The sequence below is a fragment of the Globicephala melas genome, chromosome 17 (genome assembly GCF_963455315.2).
Source record: "Globicephala melas chromosome 17, mGloMel1.2, whole genome shotgun sequence".
Lineage (NCBI taxonomy): Eukaryota > Metazoa > Chordata > Mammalia > Artiodactyla > Delphinidae > Globicephala > Globicephala melas.
Window position 1 is genome coordinate 1726945 of NC_083330.1, and position 18468 is coordinate 1745412.

Sequence of the window (18468 nt, forward strand, 5' to 3'; positions counted from 1 at the left end):
CTAATGATGATTAGCTCCTGTGCTATTTGCATATTTTATTATCTATTTGCATATCTTATTTTGTAATGTGTCTGCTCACATCTTTTCCCCATTTTTCTGTTGGTATGCCTTTATATTATCACACTGAAGGAGTCGATAAGCCTGTTTATAGTAAGCTTTTTGTTAGCTATATGTGTTACAAACATTCTGTGCACGACTGTCTTTTTTACCTAAACGTGTGTCAAGTTTGCACAACTTTTTGATTTTGATAAGATCTAATTTACCATTTTGTTGTTGTTTTCGTTGTATATGCTTTTGGTTTTCTGCATCTTTTCTAAGAAATATTTGCCTACCACAAGGTTGCAAGGATATCTGCCTACACTTTTGCAAGCAGGTTTATAGCATTGATTTTTACGTTTAAGTTTATAATCTATCTTATATTAGTAACGTTTTGGTTTCGAGGTAGGAATCAAGAATGAAGGAATCACTATCTTATTTCCACTAATATATGCATCTGTTCTTTCACCAAAACCACACTGTTGATTATTGCAGCTTTATAATACTTTAAAAAGTCACCTAGGATAGGCTCTTCAACTTTGTGATACTTCCAGATCATTTGGCTATTCTAGATTCTTGGCATTACTGCATCCATTTTAAAATAGCACATCAATTTCTATTTAAAAAACTATTATGATTTGGAATGTGACTGAATTTATAGACAATTAATATAATTAACAACAATTTTAAACCTTTCATTCCACAAACATATCTTTCCATTTATTTATATTTTAATTTTTCTCATCAATATTTTAATGTTTCCAGTGGGAAAATATTGCATATCTTACATTAAATTTATTTTAAGCATTTTATGTTTTTGTTTTATTGTAAATAATATTTTAAAGATTTAATTTTCTAATTATCTGTTGCTAACACATAGAAACAATAACACATCACATTTTTATATATCAACATTCTGCAGCATAGTTTAATTTTCTTATTAACCAGTAATATTTTTGTACTTTCTCTGAATTTTTCTACATATAAAGTTATGTCATCTGCAAATAATGTTTTGCTTGTTTCTTTCCAAGCTGTATTTCTTTTAATTCCTTTTTTTTGTGGGGGAGGGGCAGGTCATCTATTGCAACAGCTCTGGCCTCTTGTAAAATGCTGAGTGAAGTGCTGAGTGCAGACGTCCTTCTCCTGCTCAGGATATTCGTGGGAAATCTTCCAGTTTTTTACCATTAAGTGTGGCATCAGCTGTGGGTGTTCATAGATGCCCTTTATTAGAATAGAATAGAGGTGCCCTTATATTACTGGGTACCTGAGGATTTTTCTTTTCCTTTCTTTTTTTTAATAGAAGTTAATGTTGAGTTGTGTCAAATATTTTTCAATCCATTGAGATATTACATTTTTTCTTTTTTTTATTCTGTTGATAGGGTGACTTTTTAAAAATTGATTTTGAATGCCAAATAAAGCTTGCTGCATTCCTAGGATAAACATCATGGTCATGGCGTACTTTTTTATGTATATTACACGTTTTAATTTGCTAATGTATTGCTATTTTTTTAAAAAATCTTTGTGCACTAAAGATTTCCAAATGTACTTTTCTTTTCCTGTAGTGTTTTAGTGGGATTTTGGTACCAGGGTTATTATGTCTTTGTATAAGTTGTGAAGTTGTAACTCCTATTTCCAGAGAGAAATTGTTTAACAGAGATCATATCTCTTTCTTAAATGATGGAATAAATTCACCAGAGAAGCAATCTGATCCTAGAATTATCATTTTTGTTTTGTATGAATTAATTTCTTAAATGGATATAGGACTTTTTTGATATTCTCTTTTCTTTTGTAAATTTGGCTTAGATTTTTTTCAATATTTTTGTTCATTTCAGCTAAGTTGTCAATCTTTGCATGAAGTTATTCATCATATCTTTTCATTATCCTTTCAATATCTGTTGATTTGCAGTAATGCCTCCTCCTTCATTCCTGATGCTTATAATTTATATTTTCTCTCTTTTACTAGATCGTTTTTGCTATGGGTTTTATTAATCGTTCCAAAGAACCCATTTTTGTCTTGGTTAGTTCTGTGTTATTTTCAGTGTGCTGTTTCATTGCTTTTCGCTTTTATTTTTATTATTTTCTGTCTTCTGTTTACTTTGTTTGCTCTTCCACTTCTAACATCTTAAGACACAAGCATAGATCACTGAGTTTACATCTACCTTCTTTTTGTGCTATAGTTAAGTCTTTAAATTCCAAAGGACTGCTGTCGATGCATTACAGAATTTGATATGCTATGTTTTCATTTTATTCAGTTCAAAATGCATATGAGTTTTAAAGTAATATGTGTGTCCATTAAAAATATTGTCTCATAAGAGAGAAATGCAGAGAAAACATCAAAAGAAAAAATAGCAAATACAAAGTATGAACTTCTTAAGATTTAAAGAGTGTGAAAACTATATCTAGGCTAGTATAGCAGAAAAGCCTGTTTCCCTTCTTAGCACCAGGAAAACTATAGAATTTCAGGGTCATAAAAGAGGAGAGCAGTGTCATTTTTTGGGTTTTTTTGAGCACGTCGGTTAATACATTAGGAGCGTAACCTGTAATGATGTTTGCATTTAAGCGTTGTATGTCAAATAAAAATTGGGAATCAATTACATTAATAGATCATATTTATCTACATTAACAACTCCAAAAATATAATGTTTACAGAAAAAGCAATGAATCAGAAATCAAGAAATATGTATTTTAATCCTGACTGAAACAATTACTAAATTTTAAAATCTTAGAAAAATCACAAATCTTTAAGACATATATTACTCATCTTTATTTTTTTTATACAGCAGGCTTTTATTAGTTATTTTATACATATTAAACACTCATGTTTAAAAAATAGACATTGGTAGGTTTCTCATGAGGATCTAATACGAAGTGTTTTAGTTGCAAATTCACAAAATTAAATAGTGTCAATGAGGGTGCTTCCAATTACAGTATATACCAAGAACAGTTGTAAAGACAGAGCACTGACAAACTTTTTTTGCATCATAGAGTGTTATGGTAAATAAACATGGGATTTGCTAGTAGATAAGACATGATATTAAATAGAATTTTGTAGCCAAACAAAATCTTGCACCATTCTAAGTATGATTCATAAGAATAGGACACTTTGGATGATAAAATGAAATGGTATTTTTTATATGGTTGCATATTTCCCTTAATAAAACCTTAATATTTATGAAATCAAAGATAAATATTTAGACGTAGAGAATGGACTTGAGGACACGGGGTGGGGGAGGGGTAAGCTGGGGCGAAGTGAGAGAATGGCATGGACATAGATACACTACCTAACGAAAAACAGATAGCTAGTGGGAAGCAGTCGCATAGCACAGGGAGATCAGCTCGGTTCCTTGTGACCACCTAGAGGGGTGGGATAGGGAGGGTGGGAGGGAGACGCAAGAGGGAGGGGATATGGGGCTATATGTATACGTATAGCTGATTCACTTTGTTATACAGCAGCAACTAACGCACCATTGTAAAGCAATTATACTCCAATAAAGTTGTTAAAAAAAATAAAAAGAAAAGAAAAGGTAAATATTTGCAGGTCTCTTTTGGGGCCACTTTAGGTTTTAATTTTAATTTTTGTTTACTTGCAAAACTCTGGCTTTGATATAAGTGAAATACAGATTTATTTTACTACCTGGCTTACCTGATACCACTGAGTGTACTGAAGTACGCAGTGTAGAAGGTGTCCGTGTAGAACAAGTGGGCTTCTAACCAACGATGCTGTGACTCTTCCCGCAGGTGCACCGAGTGACCAGAGCAGTGGCACCTCCTCTCCCCTCTGCGACAGTGGCTTACACCTCAACTATCATCCCAACAACACAGTAAGAGGCCCAGGGCACAGTCCCCATTAATGAGGGCACCCAAGAAAAATGTATGTAGTTAGAGTTTGCACAAGCTGGTCTAGGACCCGGTTTCTCTGATGTAGTTGAAATCCTCGGCTGCTTTATTTTTTGAGAATTATGATAATTCAGGGAGGAGAAAAATAAGTAGGTCTGCTATTTTTTCCCCTCTCAGGTCTGTGTTAAGCCCTTTGTAAGCTCTAGAGACGACTTGGAGAGGTCACGTGTAAAATCATACAGTCATTTTATAACATTGCATGTTATATGTGATTTCATGTTCTCAATAGTTTGACATAATTTTTATCATTTTTCTTTTGAAATTATTTAGCTAGAAGTAGCTATATAATTTGCCATATATTAGGATTGCTTAGCAATCTTCATGCACACCAGGGAATCAATATAAAGGGAGAAAATCTAACCTACACATTGTATAAAGTGTGAGGAATATTAAACTATACATGTATTTAATAATTGATACATTTGGCATGTTTGTTCTATAAAGTGTCCATTATTATTTTCCACTTGTACTTTGGAGTAAACAGGTTTTTTTTCTTTTATAAATATTTTGAAACTCCTTGTACTTCACCCTTCAAAACATGTACACATTCTAAAGACAAAACGATTCCCTCTGGTTAAATGTGAGACTAACAATCTCCCCTGTGCTCACAAACATGAAGAGAAGCGGAGCTCACTTTATGTAGAATTTTATCTTTCTGTTCCATGTATTAGGCTGTATGTGCCGTGGAGCTTCCTCTGACTTGGGTGGTTCACTGTCCATTGGAAACTCTTGAGCTCACGGTGGCACTTTACTCCAGAGTCCTCCTGTGGACATCTGCAGGTCTCCGTGGCCCTCACCGTGCAGCACTGCACAGCATAATCTCAGCTGAGTCCCACGGGCCTCCACGTCCTTTTCATCTGTTTGTTGTTTTGCTCTGAAAGAGGAACCCTTGGCAACATCAAAGGTTATCTCTACAAGTGTAAGCCAGCCCCATCTGGGTGTACTTCACTGCCCTTCTCTTTTACTTTTGTTACCAGAGAGATAACTGTCACACGATAGTGAATACTTAAAATGCGGGATCTTCAGAAGATGGCAAGATCTGAGTGCCTTAATTTCCTGATGATATACACGTCCTGTGCTCCCATCAGCTCCCTCCTCAAGGCTCCTACAACCTCCCACCCAGTCTTTGCCTCTTGCTTCAGTAATTGCTCTGCTCACCTCCATCCCTTCCAGTGGAGACACTCTTGAGGCCTTTGATGTCTTTCCAGTCCTTTGTGCTGGGCGGTGCCCTGAGCCCCGCTGCTGTGAGTGTCGCTGCCCCTCTTACAGGAGTCTCTGCCTGGAATCGGTATGGCTACAGCCGAGGACGCAGAGATGGGGCACAGAGGCAGCCTCCCCGGCCTTGGCAGGTGACACGGTGGCCACCCGCCCTCAGGAGCCCACATATAGCCAGGTGTTCCCTCCTCATCCGCTTTCTCCTGAGAGCTTTCCCCACCCAGGTCACTCACACAAGAGTCCCATCTCAGCTCTGCCATTTACTGTGGAGTGGGGACCAAGGTGCCTAGGAATATTTTTATTCTAGTTCTTGCCCCTGTACCCTTGGACTCCTATGTAATAATAAGTTGGACTGGAAGGTCTGTGGGTAGGAGCCATTCGGGTCCGTTTTGAACTCATTCCACTGATGTACACAACAGCATCTACAGACTTGGTTACGTGACCTGTGCCTCTATGTGGTTGCTCGCTATAATGTCTTCCTTTACAAAGGCATAATGAGAGTAAGGAAACTGCTCAGCAGTTCTGTAACCTGGCTGTTCCAAACAAATCCAGCTGTAAGCTTTTCAAAAAACCTATCATCATAAATTGTTCTTACTGAGTTGTGTCGTTCCGTTTTCAGGAGTCATATTTTATTTCCATTTTTAGCATTAGGATTGAACATTAGTTGACATTGCTAAAGATCTTTAAGTGTAAGGAAATTAATGGCACTTATGATGTTTTAGACAACAAGAATCAAGACATATATAAATCAAAGTGTGATAAAAATAAAGACAGTAATTGCATTTACGTTAATTGGATATGTGCTGAGAACCTGCTCTGAGAAAACCCTCTTCAAGGTGCTGTGGGAAGAAGTCCATTATGGCTCCTGGGCCCCAAAGTTTAAAATCCAGATCTGTAAAAGTAACTGTAATGTAAGCGGGAAAATTACAATGGGCGTTAGCCTTCCAATATCAGAGACAAGGGCTGCTAGAGGCTTTGAACATCTGACTTACAGAAATCAACAAAAATGGGGGACTTCAGACCAAACGTGAGCCCGCCTGGGAATCAGACCCAAGTGGGTCACGCAGGGTCGGCATCCGGTTGAGGGGTGAGGACGTGTCCACTCAGAGGTTCATGAAATGAGGGGCAGTCGGAGCGTGTCTCCTCGTGACCCATCACTAAATAATGAGGCACCTGGGCCCCGGGAGGCGCGTGCCACAGAGAGTGTGCAGATCGCAGAGACGGGGTCCGTGAGAGAAGCACCCGGTCCTCTGCTGTGTCTGCGTCCTCACCTCTGTCCAGGCCCAGGGACTCTGTTTTTAGTTCCTGTGCCTGAATTAGTCTCTGAAGGCAATTTTGCGTAAGCAGGTGCCATTTGAGTTCCCTCAAACGTTCTGTGTGTATTTTAAGGCAGCATTTTACACATATGAGAAAATAACACCTTGTAATGTACATATTAACATCACTCCACTTTCTTACATAAAAACGTAGTCTAGTCCTTCTAAGGGCCTGAGATCACCAATTTTAGCATATCCAAGGTTCTCCCGGTTTGCTAGCCAAAGTGAAGAAAGAATTTGCTTGTGCTCACCAGGAGACTCAAATTCAGACACCAGCTACCAGATTCCGAGGAACGTTTTTCTTAACTATAAACCTTTAACGATGCTTTTAAGGCAAATCCTTAACGAAAGCTGGATCAGCGCTCTGCCCTGTATGCTGTTCTATTTTGGCCTGATAATTGCTCTTGAGGTTACCGTACGGCGATATACCTTGAATGTGTTATATTTTGAGAAGAGAGTTTATTTTAAAGTGAAGGCTCTGTAAATGCTACTTTTCCCGTTCACACTATTAATATTATAGGAAACAACATTCTTGACACTGAAGAATAAAGCTCTTGAAAAGTAGTTATGGGCCTTAAAGCCATAAAAATTCTTGTGTTTTTAGATCGTTTTTTATACACTTAAAAATAACTCCGAGACTGCTGTTACACAACAAGACTAGAAAGCAAATTTATATTCTGCTATTGGAATTAAAATAAATAATAAGGATAAATAATTTCCAAAAGATACCAGCTATTCCACTGTAAATAACAGATCTGTGAAATGAAATACATTAACCCTGATTAGTTCAGTAGCTGAAGTGAGACTTCTCTCGTATTTTTGATAAGAAAGAAACATAGAAGAAAGTGACATGCTGACAACTTCGGTACATAAAGACACCCGGTCAGGGTGCTGCGTCAGGACATGCCAAAGACCACATGTGCTTTACATCTGCTGGTCCATGAAGGCTATGAAATGTGATTGTAAAACTCCTCATCCTCACCTGTTGGTGATTGTCATTCTCCATATTCCATTACCTGTGTCTTTTATGTTCTTTTACATTTTCTATCTGTTCAGGGAACAATGAAGTGAGAGGATCTCTTTGTGCTTTTCATGAACGACAGGAAATAAATAATTTGCCTAAAGTTACGTTGCAAAACTGTGAAATAATCCAGGCAGACGTCTGAGTCATTCTTTCCATGGTTTCAGCTCTGACTATGGAAGTTAAATGCTGTGCTGTGGTGTCAGAGAGACGTCGGTCGGAGTGAATCCTGGCCCTGTTGCTGGCCGGCTGGGGGCCTCGTGTAGACGCCTGACTGCAACCTCCCAGGCGTGGGCCTCGAGCACGGGGCCCGGGAGCAGGTTTCAGCCGCGCGCTGCTGTGAGCTTAGTGACGGGGCTGCTCGGTCAGGTCAGGCCTGGCCACAGAAACCGCACCCATTTACCCCAGGGTGTCACACAGGATTGTGGTTTCAAGTGCCCTCATGCAGAAAAGACGGGAAGCAATAATTTACTGCTTCTAGAAGCCTTAGGTTTTCCTTTGGTGACAGCCTTGTCTCTGGAGATGGGTGCGCTGTGGCACAGAAGAGCTACGTAACTTGCCCCGGCACTCCTCAGGTGGGAAATCGGGACTTTGAACCAGATGGTCTAATTCCTATGGGGAGCCTCAGCCCTCACACGCTGCCCGTCTGCGACATCTGACGTGAGGGCCAGGAGAGAGGAAACGATTAATGGGAACCTGGGCCTGTGCCTTTCAGTCACCATAGAAGAAGCACTGAAAGCAGCCGTCTTGCACCAAAGGCTGTGTGTCCCGGAGACCTGTCACCAGTGGAGCCCCTCGCTCTTGTCAGCCAGGACTCCTTGCCGGTGCTCTAAAATGCTTGAAGGGTTTCGTAGACTTTCATTGGCACGATGGTTGACAATTAACCTAATGCCAGAGAATTCTCAACCTCGAGTGAAAATAATGGAAGTTTTCCCCTCCCCCCAAATAAGCAATTTTGAAGAAGTTAATAACTGAAAGAAAAGTTAATAATATCTAGACTCACAGAGGCTCAACATTTAGACTAAAATAGAATCTCTTTCTAGCACCATCACTCAAAAATTATAGAATCTATAGCCTAGAGAGAAACCCGTCCGTGTCAGCAGTTCTCTGATCAGGTGGCGGCTTGGCTCGTACAGCACAGGCCGACTACATGTCAACGCCATTCCTGTGCTGGTGCCAGGAAAAATCTCAACAGGGAAGCTGATCCAGTGAAAGAAACACGGATCAACATCTGCTGAAAAACTCAGATGTTATTCAAAGACGTGTCTTTTGTATACATAAGGAAAGAACTTAAGCTTTTTATGAAACTTAAAATATATGTAATTTTAAACCAGTAGTAGTTGTCTTAACATTAAAACAATATAAGAAAATACAGACATTTTATTGACATAAACATGAGATTAAAACAATGGACAAAGATTTCCTGAGTGTTTGAGGGCTGTTTTATGGGAATGTTCATTCTCACAAATACTTTTAAGTAAGCGCTGAATCGCAAGCCCTTATAACAATGTTTAGTGCTTAGCAGATAGAAAATATTTGCTAACTGAACTTTCTGGATTTTTGTCACCTACTAGTTCACTGTAATTACAGTTCTGCCCCATCTTTCTCATTCTTGAATGAATTCAGTCGTCGCTACTTTATTTCTTCTTCCTTCTCCTCTACCCATTTTTCGTGTTTTCACTACAATTCTTAATCTCAGTGATTCCCTCCTCACTTTCTTATAGAATTCCATTAACAGCGAAATTAACAAATATACCTTTATTGCCCGCGAACAGGGATTTCCTGTGGTTTTCTATAAATGTCTTCTGATTATCTAAGGGTAAAATACCCCTCAGATGACAAGGGTGTGACATCAACACTGAAAACACAGAAACACAACAGCACTGCTGAACGTTTGTTGTCTTTTCAGGACACGCTGTCCTGCTCTTCGTGGCCCGCGTCCCCGGGCCTGAGGTGGGAAAAGCGGTGGTGTGACCTCAGGCTGATCCCTCTGCTGCATTCCCGGTTCTCCCAGTACGTGCCCGGGACGGACCTGAGTCGGTGAGTTCATGTCAGCGGCCTCCGCTCGTCTGTTGATTGCACTTGAGACCTGGAGTGACATGACATGCCTTACGGGTCTTACCTTCAGGTTTCTAGAAGTAGGAAGACCCGCAGAAGAATAGCGTGATGTAGTAAAACGCACCTCACTGCAGGTGCTCGAGGCTTCGGTTTGGCTCAGTTCTCAGCCCTGCTGACCGAGCCCTGGTGACGGTCGGGTACCAGCTCCATCACCCCGTTGCTTCTGAGTCGGGGGTCAGCTCAGTGGCTGGCGCGGCTCTGCTGCCACCAGGGAGGGTGGGCGGCAGGGGCCAGCGGCACCGCCTTAACGCTGCCGGGCAGCGGTGAATGCTCCGCTCTCCACGGAGCTCGGCTGACGGAGGGCAGTAGAGGGAGCGGGGGCTGAGGGCAGTCGGCCGGCTCCCACCACCTCACCCCACCACCTCCCCCCACCACCTCCCCCCACCCCCCCACCTCACCCCCCCACCTCACCCCCCGACCTCACCCCACCACCTCATCCCACCACCTCACCCCCCCACCTCACCCCCCCACCTCACCCCACCACCTCACCCCACCACCTCACCCCCCCACCTCACCCCCCACCTCCCCACCACCTCCCCCCACCACCTCCCCCCACCCCCCGACCTCACCCCACCACCTCATCCCACCACCTCACCCCACCACCTCACCCCCCCACCTCACCCCCCCACCTCACCCCCCCACCTCACCCCCCACCTCACCCCCCCACCTCATCCCACCACCTCACCCCCCCACCTCACCCCCCCACCTCACCCCACCACCTCACCCCACCACCTCACCCCCCCACCTCACCCCCCCACCTCACCCCACCTTGGGGATGACGGGTGGGTTGGAGCCTGAGGTCCTGCTGGGCCAGAGCGGTCAGCATGGGAAGGGGGCAGAGGGCTGAGCAGCTCCATCTCGGGTCGCCTCACTCAGTCTAACGGCTGCAGGCGGGTAGGGAGCCTCAGCTCCCCGCTACCGGGACGGGGCGGGGGCTCGGAGCGCTGCTTGGTTCACGCGGGTGGGGATGGGCAGGGCAGCTTGCCGCTCGACGCCTTGAACACCAGCAGGCGGGGACGGGAGGACAGGGGCAAGACCAGCTGCTGCTCTGCCTGCTGGAACCCTGAGGGGAAGAGTGGCGGTGCCACTGACGTTGGGCCAGATTAGGGCAGGCCGCCAAAAAGGTGGAATGCTTCTAGCCCGCTGCTTTGCTAGCCTTCGCACTACGAGGACAGACGCTCCTGGAAGCACTTTCTTGTCTTGCTCTTGGTCATCCTGGATGGAGACCCTGGAGGACCCTGCCTAGGATACACGGGAGGCGACAGGGAAGTTCAGGAGACTGACCCCCAGTCACCTCTCAGCCGCACGGCCCCGGCAGTCGCCCTACCCTTCCACCTTTCAGGAGCTGCCTGTGCTGGCCCTCGGGTCACGTTCAAGGTCCTTTAGTTGTATTAGGAGCCCTTGGGAGGGGCGGGCTGCTCTCCCTTGCCCGGGATTGGAGGCTCACCGGTGCTGATAGCCAGATATTTTTATTATGTATTTAATAGTGTTCCCTAATTTTTGTTACAATTAATTCTTTGACCCACGGGCTATTTACAAGTGTATTGCAAAATTTCAAAATAGTTTGAGATTTTTAAAATTCTCTTTTGTTATTGCTTTCTTGTATGATTTCATGCTGAGAGCTTTCAGCCCTTTGATATCTGTTGAGACTTGATTTCACCTAGCATATAAATAATTTTGACGGGTGTCCCATATGCACTTCAAAGAATGTGCAGTGTCGGGCTTCCCTGGTGACGCAGTGGTTGAGAGTCCGCCTGCCGATGCAGGGGACGCGGGTTCGTGCCCCGGTCCGGGAGGATCCCGCGTGCCGCGGAGCGGCTGGGCCCGTGAGCCATGGCCGCTGAGCCTGCGCGTCCGGAGCCTGTGCTCCGCAACGGGAGAGGCCACAGCAGTGAGAGGCCCGCGTACCGCAAAAAAAAAAAAGAATGTGGAGTGTCATCTTCCTTAGTTCAGTGTCTACGTATTTCAACCAGGTTGTATTTGTTCATTAGGGATTCTGACCCTCTGTGTCATTGATGATGTTTTTGTCTGTTTATTGTCTCAGATATTGAGAGAAATGCATTCGTCTCCCAGTATGATGGTGGCTTTGTGTATTTCTCCTTTTAAGTGTGTCATTATTTGCTTTATATATTTAATTCTATATTCTCGGATACAAACAGATTTAGATTTTTTACAATTTCCTGATGATGACCCTTTTATCATTATGAAATGTCCTATATCTCTGGAATTTTTCCTTACCTTCAAGAATTGCATCAGGTGTCTACACTGTATATTCTTTTATCCATCTCTTCCAACTCTTTTTAGCCCTGTGCTGTAATATGTATCTCTTCTGTGTCGCATCTACTTTTTTCTTTTTTTTTAAATTCAAAGTAATGATCTTAGTCTTTTAATTGGATTATTTAGTCTAGTTGCTTTTTTTTTTTTTTTTGCGGTACGCGGGCCTCTCACTGTCGTGGCCTCTCCCGTTGCGGAGCACAGGCTCCAGACGTGCAGGCTCAGCGGCCATGGCTCACGGGCCCAGCCGCTCCGCGGCATGTGGGATCTTCCCGGACCGGGGCACGAACCCGCGTCCCCTGCATCGGCAGGTGGACTCTCAACCACTGCGCCATCAGGGAAGCCCTAGTCTAGTTGTTTTTAACATAATCACTGGTATATCAGAGATTATATCTGCCATCTTAGTATTTGCTTTCTATTCAACACTCTAGTTTTTGTTTTTAATAATTAAAATTTTTGTTTTGAGGTACTTATATTCATATGCAGTTGTAGAAATAATAGAGAGAGATTACATTTTTTTTTGCCCATTTTCCCAAATGGTAACATCTTGCAAAATTATAGTACAACACCCCATTTAGGAAACTGACATTGACAAAATCCACCACTCATTCATGCAGATTTCACATGTCTGAGTGTGTAAGAGTGTGTGTGTGTGTGTGTGTGTATGTGTGTGTCTGTGTGTCTGTATGTTTAGTTGTATAGAATTATATCACATGCTCATGTTCTCATATCCACCAACCCAAGCACAAGGTGGAAGAGTTCCATCACCACAAGAACCCTCCTGTTGCCTTCATGCCAGCATCCTTCTTCCCCATCACATGACAACTCACTACTCTGTTCTTCACCTCTAATTATCTTGTCATTTTAAGAACATTATATAAATGGAATCCTACATTATGTAACTGTATTGGATTGAATTTTCTCACTCGGCATAATTCTTTGCTAATTCTTCCTAGTAGTTGCATTTTTCAGTTGTTTATCCCTTTTTATTTCCGATAGTATTCTGATAGTATGGATGTATCACATTTTAAAAATTCCTCCCTTAAAGGACATCTGGGTTGTTCCAGTTAATTCTAAATAAAGATGCAATGAACGTTTTGTATAGATTATTGTGGGAATGTGCATTTTCATTTCTTCAGGTAAATGTTCAAGAACTCGAGTACTTGGTTGTGTGATAACAGCATGTTTAGTTTATTGAGAAACAGACACATTGTTTTGTAGGTGGCTGTACAGTTTTACATTCCCACCAGCAGGATATGAGCCATCCAGTTCCTCTACATCTTTGCCAGAATTGGGAGTTGTTGCTGTCTTTTACTTTACCATTCTTACAGGTGTAAGATATAGGTATCATATATCACTGTGACCTGAATTTGCATATCCTAGTGATGTTCAGCATCTTTTCATGTGCTTATTTATCACATGAAATCCTCTTTGGTGAAATGTCTGTTTGTCTTTTGACCATTTTGTAATCGGCTTTGCTTATATATTTTTATTTATTTTTTTACTGTTGAGATTTGAGAGTTTTATATATATTCAAGAAAAAAGTCCTTTGTCTCAAGACACTAGTTTCTGTATTCTATTTTCTTTAACTTTTTTCTTACTTTCTGAAATAATTAAACATTTTTATTTTTTAATATTCCCTCTATTATATTGTTATATATGCATTCTTCTGTTTTGTTTTAGTTATTGCCTAAACGTTACACCATATGTCTTCGTCCTTCCAGGCTGCTGTAACAAAATCCAGCAGATAATAACAGCAACAAACAACAGAAATTTGTCTCTCACAGTTCTGGATGCGGAAGTCCTAGATTAAGGCACCTGGATCATGTTCTAGTCCTTTAATGAGGCCCCCCACCCCACCCTTCTTGGTTCATATCTGGTGTCTTTTCACTCTGTCCTCACTTGGTGGAAGGGTCAGGGATCTCTCTGGAAGCTCTTTGATAAATCACTAACCCCATTTCATGAGGACTCGCCCCCCATGGCTCTAGCATCTCCCCAAAGCCCCACCTCTCAATACCATCTCGTTGCTCACTAGGATTTCGAAACACGAATAGGAGGTGGGGCCCCAACACTCAGACCATAGCACCGTCCATACGTGATTTATTAGTGTTCAATGCAATTTATTAATTTTGCCTCTTTCAGAAAATTCTAGAAACTTAGAACACTTTAGCTAATTCCTTTATTTCTTTCTTGTCTTTGGGCATATATATAGATAGATAGATAGATTTGAATTATATATGTAGCTTAAAATTTTATTATTTTCAGCTATTATTCGTATCCTAACTTTAATCTTTCTGTTTCTCTTTTTTTCTTTTGTTTCTATTTTTCTTCTGCTTTAAGAACTTTTGAAATATTTCTGTTAATGGTATTCTTAATGTGTATACTTGTTTTCTTTTGTTTTGTTTTTACTTTAAAAAATTTATGTAGTTACATGATTTAAAAATGGTTAGCAAAGCAATTTATGAGCAGAAGGAAACTGTGTGGATCCAGATTCTTGCATGTTTACTTTCATGGCACCTCAACACATCAACAGCTTTTAGCAACTGAATTAATTTCACTCCGTAAATACGACAGTAATAAGCAGTTATAAACACAGCACTGTTCTGAGTGGATTGCACAGCACTCCAGCTTGTTCCCGCATTCGCTCAGTAAGTACTGATTTAATGTCTACGTAGGAGGTGTTGTGTTTGCTTCTTTCTGTGAAGGAGCTCACAGTCCAGTGGCAGCTGAAGCAGGGGATGAAAAAGAAAAGATAAATGATTGGCCCAAGATGACAGATATACAAAATTGTGGAGCTTGGTTCGAAACCTAGGATATCATGTGCTGGTTGGCTTGGCCAAGTCCCATAATCTTAACTCTGATGATGTGATGCGTCTCATATTTAATGGCAACAAAGTTGTGTTACTGTCATATACTATTATGTAGCCTGAATTAGAACATCACACTATGTTATCAGTGGTGAGACAGTGTATGTTCATCGTATAGTAATGATTTAGAAGTACATGTCTCATTTCAGTTTTGAAGTATCAAAATATGACAGAACATTGCAGTGTCAGGGAATCAGAATGGGAAGGTTATTAAGGAGAAGAAAGTGGTTGATGGTATTAACTACAGAATAGAAATACTGAATAGACTGAGAAACAGATTAAACTGAAGGTGACTTTGGCTAGAGTAATTATTGGAGTGAATTGGATAGAAAAAAATGTTTGTTATGAGAAGGATAGTGACGGTAAAGTAAGGGAAACAGTATGTAAGGATACGTCACCCGTAGTGTGATGGGGGAAGGGATAGAAAACTCAAGGCGTCTCCTGCTCGTGCTTAGTGGCCAAGGGGAAGGAGGAGACACAGCGGCCCCGTTGGGTGCACCATTGCCTTTGCTCTTCCATCGCTCTGTCACAGGTGGTGCTGTGCAGATGTACTGGGAGTCGCTGAATGGATGGACTTTCCTCCATCTTCACAGACAGGCCAGCAGGTCCACCAGGACTTCGCTCTATGTGGAGCCGGAACAATTGATGATTTAAAAAATATATTCAACTAAATAACATTAAGATCCTAGTTGATTTCACCTACTCTATGAGCCATGCAGTGTCCCCTTGTATATGTTTGGAAGTAAGATGTCCTTCAGTAGGGGGATGGATAAATAAACTATGTACACCCAGAGAGTAGAATATTATTCAGCCCTAAAAAGAAATGAACTACTGAGCCATGAAAAGACATGGGAGAACCACGGATGCATGTCACTAAGTGAAAGAAGCCAATCTGAAAATCCCACACACTACTTCCAACTATATGACCTTCTGGAAAAGGTGAAACTATGGAGACCGTAAAAATATCAGTGGTTGCCAGCGGTTGGGAGGTGGGGAGAGACGAAGAGGCAGAGCAGAGATACTTGGGGGAGTGAAAATACTCTGGATTATGTTATAATAATAAATATATGTCATTACATATTTGCCCAAACCCATAAAATGTGGGACACCATGAGTAAACCCTAATCTAAACTATGGACCTTGGGTGATATGACATGTTGATGTAGGCTCATTAATTATAACAAAAGTGCAACTCTCTTGTGGGAGATGTTGATAACAGAGAGGGTGTGTGTGTGTGTGTGGCAGGAAGTCTATGGGAAATCTCTATACTTTGTCCTCAATGTTGCTATAAACCTAAAACTTCTCATTACAAAAGTCTTTAAAATGTGAGGTACGCAGGACAAATGCTGCCATCTTCATTTTACACAGAAATTAGAGGTCGGAGAGTGGCATAAAATCAAGGTCCTTGCAATACCTTACAGATTTTAACTGAAGCGGGACAGAAGGGCATTGCAGACAAAGAGAACAGTGGGGAAAAGCCTCTGTTGAACAAAAGTTCAGGGCTTGTGTCGGATTGGTGAATTTCAGCTTTGGAAAATAGGTAACAACATGGTTTGGAAGAGCTTCTGTACAACCTCACCAAACAGTTCAGGTTTTGAGCCTGAACCATAAAACCTGTGATGAGATGGTGCCCCAAGGTAGCATCACGAGCAGAAACGATCTGAACTCAGTGAGAAACAGCACTTTGCTGGAATCATTAGCCCGAGCGGGTTTGTTTGTTTGTTTGTTTGCTTGCTTGGTTGTTTTAGTTTTTCCTTTCCTTAACCATCTCCCCAAATTGTTAATAACCAGATCAAGAATAATGGCCCATTTTTCAAATACTGCTTGAGTCAGTGCTGTCCTACACACAGAGAACCACTCTCACGGGGCAATCTTTCTTATGTTCCTCCTGAGCACTGGGACACCCTCCTTGCTTCTCTCCTGCCTTCATTCACATTTTTCCATGTTCTTATCCAGCACAGAGAGAACATATTTGTATCATAAAATACAATATGATCCTTTCACTCCAAAGAGCCAGTGTTCCCACGGCCCTGCCTGACTCGGGATTGGTCGGAAATGCTGCCACGTGGTTTGCAAAGCTCTCGTCGATCAAGCTGTGCTTTACCGCCACCTTCATGACTCACCGCTGCCCCAGACGCACATCGCAACGAGCCGAACAGCCCCTGTTTCTCACAACCTCTCACGGCTTCACGCTGCCATTTGGTCCCGGAGTAACTACCTCCCATCCAAAATGTGCACTTTCTCTCCTCTGCCGCGTCTAAGCCATTCATCCAGTTGGATCCAAAACCCAGGAGCAATGTGGAGTCTAGCTGCTCCCTCATATTCTGTGAAAGGAAGCAATCACTGACCCGCAGACTTCCTAACGCCTTTATAAATCCCGTGAGCTCACCGTTTTATTTTCACTCTCGCTAACACATGTGTATTTTGGTCCCACGTCATCGCGTAGCTGCCAGGTACCCGACATGGTGTGACAGGACCGCCCACTCCACGCAAATCTGACCGTGGGAGGCCTCCAGGGAGGCTCAGCCGTGGGTCCCGCGGGCTCTCAGCTCCTTCCGGGATGTTCACACCCTCCTCCGAGCCTGCCTGCTTCCCCATGATGTCCCCACTCCCTTTACGGACAAGGCCATCTAGCCGCTCCAAACCTGTGTAGTTGAGTCTCTACAGCTCTCACTTCTCCCACTCGAGATGCCTTCTCCGACTCACTCCTCACAAATTCAGCATCTCCGACACGTGCCTTCATGTGGCATACGATGCACAGTGAGTCAAACATGAATAACTCAGTTGTAGTCATAAGACATGTGTGTGTTTTCATGTCAACGCATATTATGTTGAAAACTATGACTATTTTTAGTGAGCAGTCTATTTTTCATACAAAGAACGACTAAGTTTGTTTTTTAAATGAATAAAACTACTCTGAAATTCAGCAACATTTGAGAATAAATTTTGCTGCCAGAGTTGTGATCAAGAATCCTTAGAAAAATAGAAAAAATGATTCTGAGCAGAAAGTGGACAATCTGCACTCAGAAGTTCAGATTTTCCAACTGTAATCATGTCACTGCTTTTTTCAGCCTGTGTGTGTGTGTTTGTATCTGTGTGTGTGTGTGTGTGTGTGTGCAAAGAATCATAATTTAAGAATCCTCAAGACTACTGCAGATATTGTTAAAGTTTAATGTTTCCCAGTTACTACAACACTAACTTAATGGCTAATGTAGTTTATTGATTTCAGAGACTATATGATCAAATAAGATAAAACAAATAAATATTTTTTTTTTACTATTACTGGTTATCTTGACTCAAAGAATTACATTTTCTAAAAGCTGCAAATACGGCCACAGCACTGCAGTTCTTGCTAAGTGCTGGGTGACACATTCTTGCAAAACTCTCTCAAATATTGCATCAAGACCACACATTAATGTCTCATTCAGGGAGCTTCAGTGATTAGTGAAAGTATTGGGGTCCCACCAGTGAATCCATGAAGTATATTTTTCTCATTTTCTGTTAGGGGAAATTGAGATGCAACTCAGTGGACTAATTTGCCAATATTCTGATTTATTCAATAGCAGAGGCAGAAATAGGAGGCAGGCTATAATCTTTATGACCAATTTATTTTGTAAGAGGTTGTATGTAAGCAAATAAACTGTTCAAATACTTCACTTATATTCATGAAAGGGTTTCCAACAAATCAACCTGAAAAGTGGAAACAATGTAAAACTTGATACGT

At 41.9% G+C, this 18468-nt stretch overlaps 1 protein-coding gene across 7 annotated transcripts in view; it reads left to right on the forward strand.

Moving 5' to 3' along the window:
- Window positions 1-18468, forward strand: part of SNTG1 (syntrophin gamma 1) — a 479377-nt gene that overhangs the window by 347649 nt on the left and 113260 nt on the right. For all 7 annotated transcript variants that reach the window (XM_060286992.1, XM_060286996.1, XM_060286991.1 and 4 more), the window contains 2 exons: window positions 3775-3857; window positions 9395-9525. In XM_060286992.1, coding sequence (XP_060142975.1) covers window positions 3775-3857; window positions 9395-9525 — 214 coding nt within the window. The remainder of the gene's footprint in view (window positions 1-3774; window positions 3858-9394; window positions 9526-18468) is intronic.